This window comes from Cotesia typhae, unplaced genomic scaffold, assembly GCF_013202065.1.
Source record: "Cotesia typhae breed Kobodo isofemale line unplaced genomic scaffold, CoteBio_Ctyphae contig_26, whole genome shotgun sequence".
NCBI lineage: Eukaryota > Metazoa > Arthropoda > Insecta > Hymenoptera > Braconidae > Cotesia > Cotesia typhae.
Window position 1 is genome coordinate 4,342,765 of NW_027423732.1, and position 11,669 is coordinate 4,354,433.

The following is an 11,669-nucleotide window of genomic DNA, read 5'->3' on the forward strand; positions in this document are numbered from 1 at the left end:
CGAAAGCCACGCGTTCGGGTCCTCGAATCGGCCAGTATTAATTTAAAATTTATAATTGCATTTTTGAGATAACCCGACTGAGAAGTTTGGGTGTATCTCAGTTCAAAATTATTTAGATAAAATTTCTATCCATCAATTAACGTCGTAGTAAAACAGTCAAATAGTCTATTGGAAATCTAGACCAATTATTAATAATTATACGCGTCATCATTATCATTATTTTTATTATACCGTCCATTCGGCGAAGGAACTCGGCTCTGGACTTAGTTTTAAGTAATTTGTTTTTAATAAATATATGTTTATATTATTGTTAATTTTTCGTAATGTACAAAATTACTGTTTCTCGTTTTTCCTCACAACTTTACATTATTTATTTCCCCGGAATACCTGCAGATCGGCCCTGGAAATAAAGGTTTTGTTATTTTTCCTATTAGAAAAAAATAGCTGGCGTCCAAACGTGCACTAACCCAGCCTAAGTGGCTGCTGCGGTGTTGCTTAGGAGATTAAGAGCATCTCCTAAGCTTCCTATTCGGTTCTGCTTATTTTATTTGGGCGACCTGGATAAAATTTCTATTTTACTCGACGTATCCACCGTCGAGTCGTGTATAAAAACAGAAAAATTTTGTTACAATTTATTTCTGACTAGTTCTCAAATTTATTCTTAATTTCATTCGGACTTTTCTCAATATTTTACGAAATTTTTCCTTACACATTTTATTAATTCGTTGTAAATTATTTTGCTAAATTAATTCTTAATTATTCGGACAATTTTTTCTTCCCCAAATTTTGTTTAGTAATTACTTCAATTTTAGTTAAACTAACGAGTACTTAAATTTTGTTCAGACCAATTACTTAAATTTTGGTAAAATTAATTAATTAAATTTTTAGCTCAATTTTAATTACTTAAATTTTTATTAAACTACGAGTGCTTAAATCTTGTTAAATTTAATTACTTAAATTTATGCTTAAATTAATGATTGTGACCGAACGCGAAATGGCGATAACCTTCAGCCGACATAAGGCCTGGCTGATGCCGCTTCACCAAGAAATTATTTAGACGTATTTATTGTACCTGGAGTTTTCCTTAGGGTTTTTGGCTAAAATCCCTCGACGCTATAACTCCTGAATTTCTCGTCTTCTCTTCAATTTTCTCCCCGGTGAGGTGTTGTTTTGGCGGCAAAGTCCTTGATCACCACGTCGTCGAGTTCTCCTCAGATAATATTTTTTCTAAAACATCAAATTGGCATTAGAATATATATTAAATTAAATAAACTTAAGCGAGCTGATATTCGGCCTAGCACGCATTAAATTTATCAAGATTCATCGCCTCGTTCCACTAGAGCGAGCGAATAAAAATATTTACATGACTAAAACCTTTTCGCGATGCTGTTATTTTGATCGTTCGATCACAATGAAATTTTACCAAAATTTGTTGGTTCGTTTCTTCTTCACTCTGTCTTCCCCACTCTCTCTCTCGGCGCCGGCGCTACCACCTCGGGAACTTACTCACTAGCTTACAACTATTGGCGCGAGTACTTCGGATCACAGCGCTCTGGGGAATCGGTCGATAATTAACTGACTCGGATCGAAGACCCTCTCCGGATAAAGAAGACCCCGTATACTCCGTTACATTATGTATTTAATGAAAAAAATGTGTTCAACTACGTTAGTATAATTTGCTATCTTTCTAAGTACTTAAATATAGTAAACACCTGAAATGCCTCACTTTCCGTTGGCTTTTTCCCTCTTTTTCCTTTTTTCGCATTGACAAGTTATTTAAATGTGTTTTCAATTGTTATTAGTTAAAAAAAATCAAACCACGCATTCCTTAATTGACACCGCAGCTTTATAAATTTATTCAAATAACACAGTTTTACTTTTACTACCGAGAGTGATAGTTATACACGCTGTGTTTTCAAGTATTCTACTCATTGTAAAAATTTAAATGGATCTAATTATTGATCTCCAGGGCGTCACAGATGGCCGAGGCAAATTTTTACCAAAAGAAGTTGCTTTAAATACAGTAGAGCATGGTATTTAAAGACACTGGTTAATTAGACCACCGTTTTCTTTTAATAAATTACCTCTAAAGAACCGACATCAAAACACATGGTTAACTTTTAATCATCATGGTTTGAAATGGACGGATGGTTCCGTTTATCTCTCAAATTTAATTGAAAACAAATTGTATTCTGAAAAAGCTCATCGTATTTATGTATGCGGGGCCGTAAAAGCGAAATATCTTGAAGAGTTGTTACAAAGAGAAATTATTAATTTAGAAGAACTTTCTTCAGAATGTCTTAAGTTTGAGAATTTAGAACCTGAAGTAATTAACTGTGCACTCCATGGAAAGACCTCATCACTGGATAGGCGTTTTTCGTGCTCGTTAAATAATGTTTTGTGTTTACAAAAGTGACTTCTAAAATGACGTTTGAATACAGAATCTTTTTTCATGTAAGCACGTTTAGATTTGTCAGCAAATTCTTAGCTGCAACAACTCTTAAAGAGTGTATTGTTAGCTCGTACGCTCATTATATTCAAGTTAGTGTTAAAAGACACATTATTATTACAGCTAATATGTGCTATCCTAAAATGAGAGAAGTGTTTTTTAAAGACGAGTCTGGAATATTACCGATAATTAAAGTGCGTGAAGAGGATTTAACGGCCTTTCGGGCTTTTTGGCCTCATGATTCTCTTTTCCAGATTTTACCAAGGAGGTTAGATGAACAAACGGTTGTATGACTGTCTCTGTGCACACGTCTTGTAAGACGTCCATCAACGGTTCTACAGGTACATTAAAAATTTTATTTGCTAACATATGATTTCATATATTTTCAAACTTTTCTTAAACCTTTAAAACATTGTAGTTTTTTGAGAATCTGAGTCAAGACATATTAGAATCAGCCATAAGATCAGCACCTGAGCTTGTGCAATAAGCTCTTATACCACATCGAAACACGTCGATGAGCAGCAGTGGCAGCGTCGGCGTTAGCAATAGCAGCTGCAGCGGTAGCAGCAGCGGCGGTGGCGGTAGCACTACCAGCAGCAGCCATGGTTAAGATTATCCGAACAAAAACAGTTTCACTGTAAAAAATTGCGCCAAGTCCACGTTCATAAAACTCATCTCAATAACATCTGCACTTTGCAAAAAAAATAAGACTCGTTACAATAATTTTCATTCTATACAAAAAAAAGTTAAATACAAAAAAGTACCAAGAAACCGTCATAATGTTGAAAAAATTGAAAAAAATTTGTTGAAAATTTAAAAATTAAGAAAAAATTTTTTTATCGTAATTGGCGCGCGTCATTGAGTACCCCAAATTTTTTCAGGATACATGAACATCCTTTTAATGTTTCAACATTTATAAGTAAGTCAACCTATAAAATGCATAAATGTAATTAATGAAATATTATTTTATGATACGTTTAACAAAAGTTAGGTAAAATCAACATGGCATACGTATTTTATTTGAAATTTTTAAATTATCCGCCCATCGTTTATGATTTCAATAAAACGCCCTCTCCTGTTCGGTTATGCAATTTGCTTACAAGTGAATACGCCTGCATACATTGACTCTGTCGTGGAATCTCTGCGAAAATTGAGTTGATTAAAAAATAAAACATATGGCTGACTAAATTGAGAAAATGCGGTGTGATTGCCAATCAAAATGTGTTAATTACAATTAAACGAAGCACGATCAAGTTTCTTCATGAAAGCATAATGACGGAACTGAAAAAAATTGAATTAAAAAATTTTGTGTTATTTCAGATATCTTCACCAGACTACCATATTGACAGTTATTTTCACTAAAAATCTGAAAAAAATTTTCGAAACGGATTTTTTCACTGAAACTGATATTAATCCAGTAAGCAGTGTTTTTAATTCGTTGAGTATACTTCACTGATGTGAATCTATAAACATAACAATGTATGAAATCATATATTATATAATTAGAGCTGATAAGATATAATATATATATATATATATATAATATAATTATACATATTTACATTACATAAATTCAAGCGAAATCGTTTTTTCTCGGGTTGAAATTCGTCCAAAAAAATTTGGGGTACTCAATGACGCGCGCCAAGTACGATAAAAAAATTTTTTCTTAATTTTTGTATTTTCAACAAATTTTTTTCAATTTTTTCAACATTATGACGGTTTCTTGGTACTTTTTTGTATTTAACTTTTTTTTGTATAGAATGAAAATTATTGTAACGAGTCTCATTTTTTTTGCAAAGTGCAGATGTTATTGAGATGAGTTTTATGAACGTGGACTTGGCGCAATTTTTAACAGTGAAACTGTTTTTGTTCGGATTTCATATCTTTTTGTTAAGTGTAATTTTTTGCTCACCTCTTAATACATTCTTAATTTTAAAATTGAACTTTTCCCGCGCAAAATTAGAAATATGTAAATAAATTAATTAATGCAGGTAAAGCTATTGTCACATAAAAGGTTATTTGTTCGTTAATTTTGAAAATAAAATCCTAACAAAAAAATTAAAATTCTGTTTCTCTGATAGTAGCTAGTAGCATTAAAAAACTTAACGTGACTGACCCGTGTAAACTCTTCGGTTTCAATCAATTAACTAGCTTATCAATGGGAATTTTAAATTTTTTATGTATATATAGTTAAAGTTTAACATTTTTTTGAATTAAAAAAGTTGTTAATCTAGATTTAATGCTCTACTCTACTACACATTCATTTAACAATAACAATAATTATTTTGGTAATGATAAACAATGATAATGATACTTTTAACATTCATTTGGTAATACCGATATAATTAATTTCAGTCTCATAATTTTTATTATTAGTGTTATTGTTATTATGACATTGTTGTAAGTAAATGACACAATACACCATGCGCATAATTGTAAGACTTTTCACCTAAAGATTAAAATTATTTGAAATCCGCTTGATTTGATAACAATGCAACCTATCGGCAACGACTACAAAATCATAGAATGGTACACTATCCAATGGGAATAACCTCTGTTTATGATTGTTCATGTACAAAAAACCTTTGTTCCAACTTCAAATTGTTTATTTCTTGTTTAATTAACATTTTTAATAAGCTGAATATTTGTATTCTAAATATTTGCACTGCGCATGCGTCAACTTTACGTTTAGACTTTCAGCGTGGACTTTTGAAAATTATATTGACCAGCACAGTGATTAGACCAAGTGTATTTTTCTTGTAATTTCAATTATAGAGGTCACAGGACAAAAGGGCAACATGTAGTTTTTAATAATTTTATAATAAGTTTTATTTTAATAAAGTATAGAAATTTTTTGTTAATTGTTATGGATTTCTTTTTTTTTTTTTTTTTTTTTTTTAATAGTTCATAGTATTCATGAAAATAGAATAGATGAAAATAAAAAAAAAATGTACATGCATTGATTAACAATTCTCTCGATATTTTTTAAGAAATTCAGAATGAAATGAATATTTATTAGTTATTTATTTATTTACTTAATGACATTGATATTGGCTGACGTCTAACAATTTTTTTTAATTATTTGAATTAATTAAATAGTAATTCCTAAAAAATTACACTCGTAAATTTTCTAATTTTTTACACATGAGATGTACTTCTCACTATATTTTCAAAAGATCGCGCTAAAAGTCTATATACGTAAAGTTGACGCATGCGCAGTGCAAATATTTAGAATGAATACATACAGCTAATTAAAAATGTTAATTAAACAACAAATAAAAAATGTGAAGTAGGAACAAATGTTAAATATACATGAACAATCAAAAATAGAGGCTTGATGACTCAAATTGCTACCAAAATAGTAAAAAATGCGACAGGGGGGAGTAGATGAACAGGGGGACTTTACCCACTCGGCAAAACAGATTGTGGGTTCTGATCCGAACTATTTACCGACGGGTGGCAAGTGACTCGCGATTTTGGTAGATATCTGTTTTATCATCAATCAGTGATGTAGAATCGGCCGGTAATGTGCTGCCTGTCTTTTTTGTCGGCTGTCAATGTTGGGGGGGGTAAGTCAGCCATTTCGGGCCGGCGTAATTCCACCATTTCTGGCCGACTCCGCCTCAGCCCTTTATTACTATTTTGCAATCGCAATTACGCCTAAATTTTTTGGGATATAGTATGATCACTTACCCCTTCTTTATATCTTGATGGTTTAATTTTCTTGTTTTAAGTTATGTAAAGTGGGGATCATCAAATAATTAACTCATGATTTTACATCTTTCTGTTCAGTCTATTCCGATTGTTCTTGTGAGTTTCAAATACTAGCACAATGGAATACATAATTGATTTTAATGGTTTCATTATACCAGATGGTGTGTTTGTTGTTAAAGAAATGTGTGTAATACAAGTTCATATTGAATCCTTGACTTACAATGTCTACGATTGCGAGCATTATGTGTTTCGTCCACCTGAAAAATACATCAATGCATTGATCATGCGTGAAAATCAAGATCAAGATGGAAATAAACATGGTATTTTGTGGGATTATGGTGCAGCACCTTATGAATTTTTCGAACAAAAACTCAAGGCTTGGGTGCAAAATGCTCGCTATTTTTATGTTCTTGGATCTCAAAAACCCAAGTAGCTGGAACATCTAATTGATAATGCTGTTCCAATCATTGATATTGAACACATGAGATTTTATTCACCTGACAATGTGGAAGATTTCGCAAAAGTGAGGTGTTCTATTCGTGAGTTTCATTCTAAAAGAGGGAGGTTCGCATGTGCATTTCAAAATGCACAACAACTCAAGCATTGGTTTATGGACTATTGGAGGGTTAAACCATCTTATGAAAAATCAGTACAAATATTTTATCAACTGGCTGATTTCCGTAAAATGCACCCACTTAACATTGCTTGTTTGGATGATGTTCGGTTATAATACCGGCACCTTCTCTCAAACCTGGGTAGGTTTCTTACGATTTTAATTCTTTGTTGGTCTTGAAAAAGACCGTTATAATCAAGACTACGTAGTAGTCTTGAGATGACTTGTTAGTCACACGCTCTTAAATAAGAGCCTTGAGTAGTCTTGAGAAGACTTAGTTGGTTAGTTCTGAAAAGAACTGTTTAAGTTTTAGTTCTAAAAAGAACTATTTAAGTTTTAGTTCTAAAAAGAACTAATTTAACGATGCCAGTCAGCGTTTGGTGTAGTTGAGATGATCCGAGTTGGTCGGATTATTGAGTAGTGGATATACAAGCTTTGCTCGCTTGATATCCAAAGATACTGCACTGTATTGTAAGCCTTGCTCGCTTACTGTAGACTCTTGATTGGCTTCTTCTTCTTCTTCTTCTTGTTCTTCTTCTTCGCTCAGTGGATGGAAGTGGACTGTGAGGCAGCTCTCCTCGCTGCCTCTTTTAAACAGTCTTGTGATTTGGGAGGGGATTTAGTTGGGTTAATTCATTGGCTCGCTAGCTCCGATGGACTGCGTGGGGGTTTCGGGGGTAGCGGCCCAATAATGGCTCAGAATAATTTCCCACTATGATTGGGATTATTTTCTACTAGCTCTCTCGTTATGGTCCGTGCTTTTGTTAGTACCTGATAAAGTTCTTAGCTACGATTGGCTTTTTTGTCATAATCAGTACGATTGTTAGTACTTAATGAGAACCTTGACTATGGCTAGCTCCTTAGTCATGGTTGTTGCGATTGTTAATGATTCATGAAGATCTTAACCATGACTGGCTCTCTAGTCATGGTCCGCGCGATTGTCGGTACCATGACTAGCTCTCTAGTCATGGTCCGTGCGATCGTTGATGCCAATTGATGAATTTCAGGGTTTTTTCAACATTCTCCCCCCCCCCAAATTCTGCAAGAATGCAGAATTTCACTCTGATGCATCTTGGTGAGGAGCCAGTGGGAGGGGAGCTAACTTGACAATTGGTCTGGTGAGAGTTGTTGTAGCTGTCTTAAGCGTGACTACTCGAGTAAGTCCATCCTTCCCTGGGTGAAGTTGAATTACTCTCGCGAGAGGCCATTTTGAAGGGGGAAGTCTTTCATCTGTTATTAGCACCAAGGATCCTAGTTTGATATCGTCTTGTTGGTTGCGCCACTTTGAGATGGACTGATGTGCAGATAAGCATTCTGCTGACCATCGGTTCCAGAATTGTTGAAATCGTTCTTGAATCCGTTGAAATTGAGATAGTCTTGACTCTTAGAGATGGTTCAGGTATAGAGTTGAGCGCAGCTCCTCGAATAAAATGGCCTGGAGTTAGAGCAGAGAGATCTTCTGGATCATCTGATAGAGCACTGAGAGGTCTTGAGTTGAGTACTGCCTCAACTTGTGCTAAGAGAGTAGAGAAATCTCCAAATGTGAAGCTGGTCTCTGATATTGACAATTGGAGATGACGTTTAACAGATTTCACTGCAGCTTCCCATTTTCCTCCCATGTGCGGTGCTCCTGGGGGATTAAATTTTCAATTTGTACCATCATTAGTGAGAAGACGTTGAAGCTCTTTTGATTCTGATGTAGCCTGAGAGAAAAGACGTTTCAATTCGTTGTCAGCTCCTTTGAAATTGGTTCCACAGTCGCTGTGTAGTGTTTTGCAGATTCCTCATCGACTAGTAAATCGTCGAAATGCCTTCAAGAAACCTTCGGTTGAGTAGTCTGAGACTGCTTCAAGATGAATTGCTGACGTTGAGAAACAGACGAAGACTGCTATCCACCCTTTGAATTTCTTTGCACCTCTTTCTTCAAATGTCTTTAATGTAATTGGTCCAGCGTAATCAACTCCAGTAGTTTCAAAAACTAATGATGGAGTCACTCGAGATGACGATAGAGGTGCCATGAGTTGTTGTGTTCGGACTGCTCTGATTCGGGCGCAGACTAAACAGTGTTGGATAAAAGACTTGGTTGGAGCTCTTCCTTCTAATATCCAACATTGACGTCGTAGGTACATTAGTATGAGTTGAGTTCCACCGTGGAAGTTCCGGGCATGAGCATCAGCGATGAGAAGTTCAGAAAGTTTGCATTGTCGAGGTAATATGGGTGGGTGCTTGCTGTCATGATCAAGTTTAGAATTTTGAAGACGTCCTCCAACTCGAAGTATACCTTGATGATCTAATCTTGCAGTTAGTCTAGAGAGGGCATGAGATTTTGCTAGGGGTTTTCCTGATACTATGGTGCTGATTTCGGATGAGAAGTATGCTTGCTGAGTTGCTTTAATCCAAAATAGTTTTGCTTTCTCTAAGTCTGCTGGACCAATTGGAGATGTTGATACGTTCGAGTTGGGGATTCGTTTGAAACATGAGATGGCTCGTTGACATAGTGCTATTATTCGTAGTAGCTTGTTAAGGCCTTTGTGAAATGTTTCTACACATGGAAGATCGATCAAGTCCCAGATTGATGGTTGTATTACTGCAGTTAAAGAGATGCCAGGTCGTTCTTCGAGATCTTCTGTTGGAGATGGAGCTACTGAAATTGGCCAATGTTCAGGAGATTGAGCTAACCAAGGTGGACCTGTCCACCAGAGATGATGACTAATTAGTTGAGACGCGTTTAGACCTCTTGAAGCACAATCTGCTGGATTAAGTTTACCTGACGTGTATCTCCAACATGCATTTGGAAGTGTTTGATGAATAGTTGAAACTCGGTTTCCAACGTATTCTTTCCATTTCATGGGGTTATTTTTGACCCATGCAAGTGTTATTGAAGAGTCGGTCCATAAAAATACTGGGGCATCTTGGAGTTCTAATGTAGATTGTGTATGCCTTATGAGATGGGCGAGAAGCACTGCAGCTGAAAGCTCTAATCGTGGAATTGTTAGCCTCTGGATTGGAGCGACTCTAGTTTTTGAGCAGACTAGAGTGACTTTTGAGTTTCCTTTATGATCAGTGACTCTGAGGTAAACAACAGCAGCCATAGCTAGTTGAGATGCATCGGAAAATCCATGGAGTTGTACTGAGTATGAATTAGCTTGCAGATTAATCCATCTAGGTATTCGAAGTTCTGTTAACTTTGAGATATCTTCTCGAAACTTGGTCCATTGATTTACTGTATCAGGGCAAAGTTGATCATCCCAATCAAGCTTCTCAAGCCAAAGTTGCTGGAGCAGAATTTTGTTAATTAAATTTTTATTATTTAACAGCATCTTCCTCCACTCTCTCTACCCTAAGATAAGTTTTCTCAGCTCTGGACCGGTTCCAGGAACCGTGATTAATAATCCTGGTGGCGCCCTGGTAATTTTTATTGTTGTTAGTTTTGTTTAGTTAAATTTAAAATTGATTAGGGGCCAACCTGAGCAGGTAAAACTGTTACAAACTTTTGACAGGGGAATGATCTTAAAATGCCTGCGACAAACTTTGGTTTAATGAATTTAATGAAACAAATTAACTTTCGGTACTTTTTATTGAAGAAGATTGTTAGTTAACTTATTGAGTTAATAAACATTATGGACTAAATTATATTTAAGTTTTAATTTTGGGACTAGGACGGCCCAGGGGACTGACATTTCGGTGGTTTACGAATTTATAACAAAAAACCCAAAATTTATTCCATTTTAGTTTTCACTGCTCCAAATAGACATGTTTTTTTTTTTACTTTCATAATAAATTTTTTTTAGTTACAAAATAACAATTTTTCTAATAAAAAAATGCCTGGGACAGCAAAAAACATCCTTCCAGAGAATAACCCATATAAAATTAATAATCCACAAACTTTATCTTATTACTAGACTCTACTTTTTTTAAACACAGACTTCAAAATTTTTTCTTTTTATTACGTTTGGTATTTATAATAATAAAAAAAAAAAAAAACATTATAAATTAAACATTTCACTCCTACTAACAACATATCGTTTATATACTGTTCTTTGTCACTAACAGTGATCATTGTTAAAAAATATACATTAGTTATTATTTTAAACCATTACACAAAATAAAAATTAAATTTTTATTATTATTCAATCACAATTATTAATTTTGAAAATGGAAATAATTTAAAACTATAGGTTATCTTACCTTTGGTACTTGAAATAAAGCCGTTGGACGATCATTTTGCTTCAACTTCATTTTTCGTTCTGCTATACTGCCACTCATACAATTTTTAACTGCACATTTCTTCACCATTTTACAAAATTATCGATTTAATTACTTTAAAAATTTTAAAAATATCAAGTATAGCTAAAAAACATGAATGTACACCTGCGTTTATGTTTACATGAGTTGTAGCAAATGTACAAGAAGTTTCGAACGTTAACTATAACAAGAATTAAAAATAATAAAAAAAAATAAAAAACGACACGGGCTGACTTGGAAAAGGTTGACATAAATTGAATACGATACTTAGTGACATAAAAAAAAATTTTCCCCCTATTTTGTCACCCCCATGACCCACCCCTATACTGAAACATCACTGTGCACCCTGTTAGCAGTTGTAAAAAAATCTGAAAAAATTCAAGAGACCTTCCCTTATCTCTACCAACGCGTTCTACTAATTTTCATTCATCGGACTCACCCCCATGACCCACCCCTATACTGAAACATCACTGTGCACCCTGTTAGCAGTTGTAAAAAAATCTGAAAAAATTCAAGAGACCTTCCCTTATCTCTACCAACACCTTCCAGTAATTTTCATTCATCGGACTCACCCCCATGACCCACCCCTATACTGAAATATCACCCTGCACCCTTTTACAAATTTTTAAAAAATCTTAATAAATTCGA

At 34.5% G+C, this 11,669-nt stretch overlaps 1 protein-coding gene across 1 annotated transcript; it reads right to left on the reverse strand.

Annotated features, from left to right (window-relative positions):
* Positions 1-8,002: 8,002 nt before the first annotated feature.
* LOC141525497 (uncharacterized) lies at positions 8,003-11,072 on the reverse strand. The gene is made up of 3 exons (XM_074240012.1): positions 10,965-11,072; positions 8,599-10,051; positions 8,003-8,406 (listed from the first exon to the last, which is right to left on the reverse strand). The coding sequence occupies exons 1-3, from the start codon at positions 11,070-11,072 to the stop codon at positions 8,003-8,005; spliced, it is 1,965 nt and encodes a 654-aa protein (XP_074096113.1).
* Between the last annotated feature and the right edge of the window lie 597 nt (positions 11,073-11,669).

What these genes read in the sequence shown, in the direction of transcription:
- LOC141525497 (XM_074240012.1), bottom strand. Translation starts at nt 11,072, where the DNA reads ATGGTGAAGAAATGTGCAGTTAAAAATTGTATGAGTGGCAGTATAGCA. An exon ending in CTTTATTTCAAGTACCAAAG is followed by an intron (nt 10,052 to 10,964) that starts GTAAGATAACCT and finishes ATTCTGCTCCAG; the next exon opens with CAACTTTGGCTTGAGAAGCT. An exon ending in CTCAGACTACTCAACCGAAG is followed by an intron (nt 8,407 to 8,598) that starts GTTTCTTGAAGG and finishes TTAATCCCCCAG; the next exon opens with GAGCACCGCACATGGGAGGA.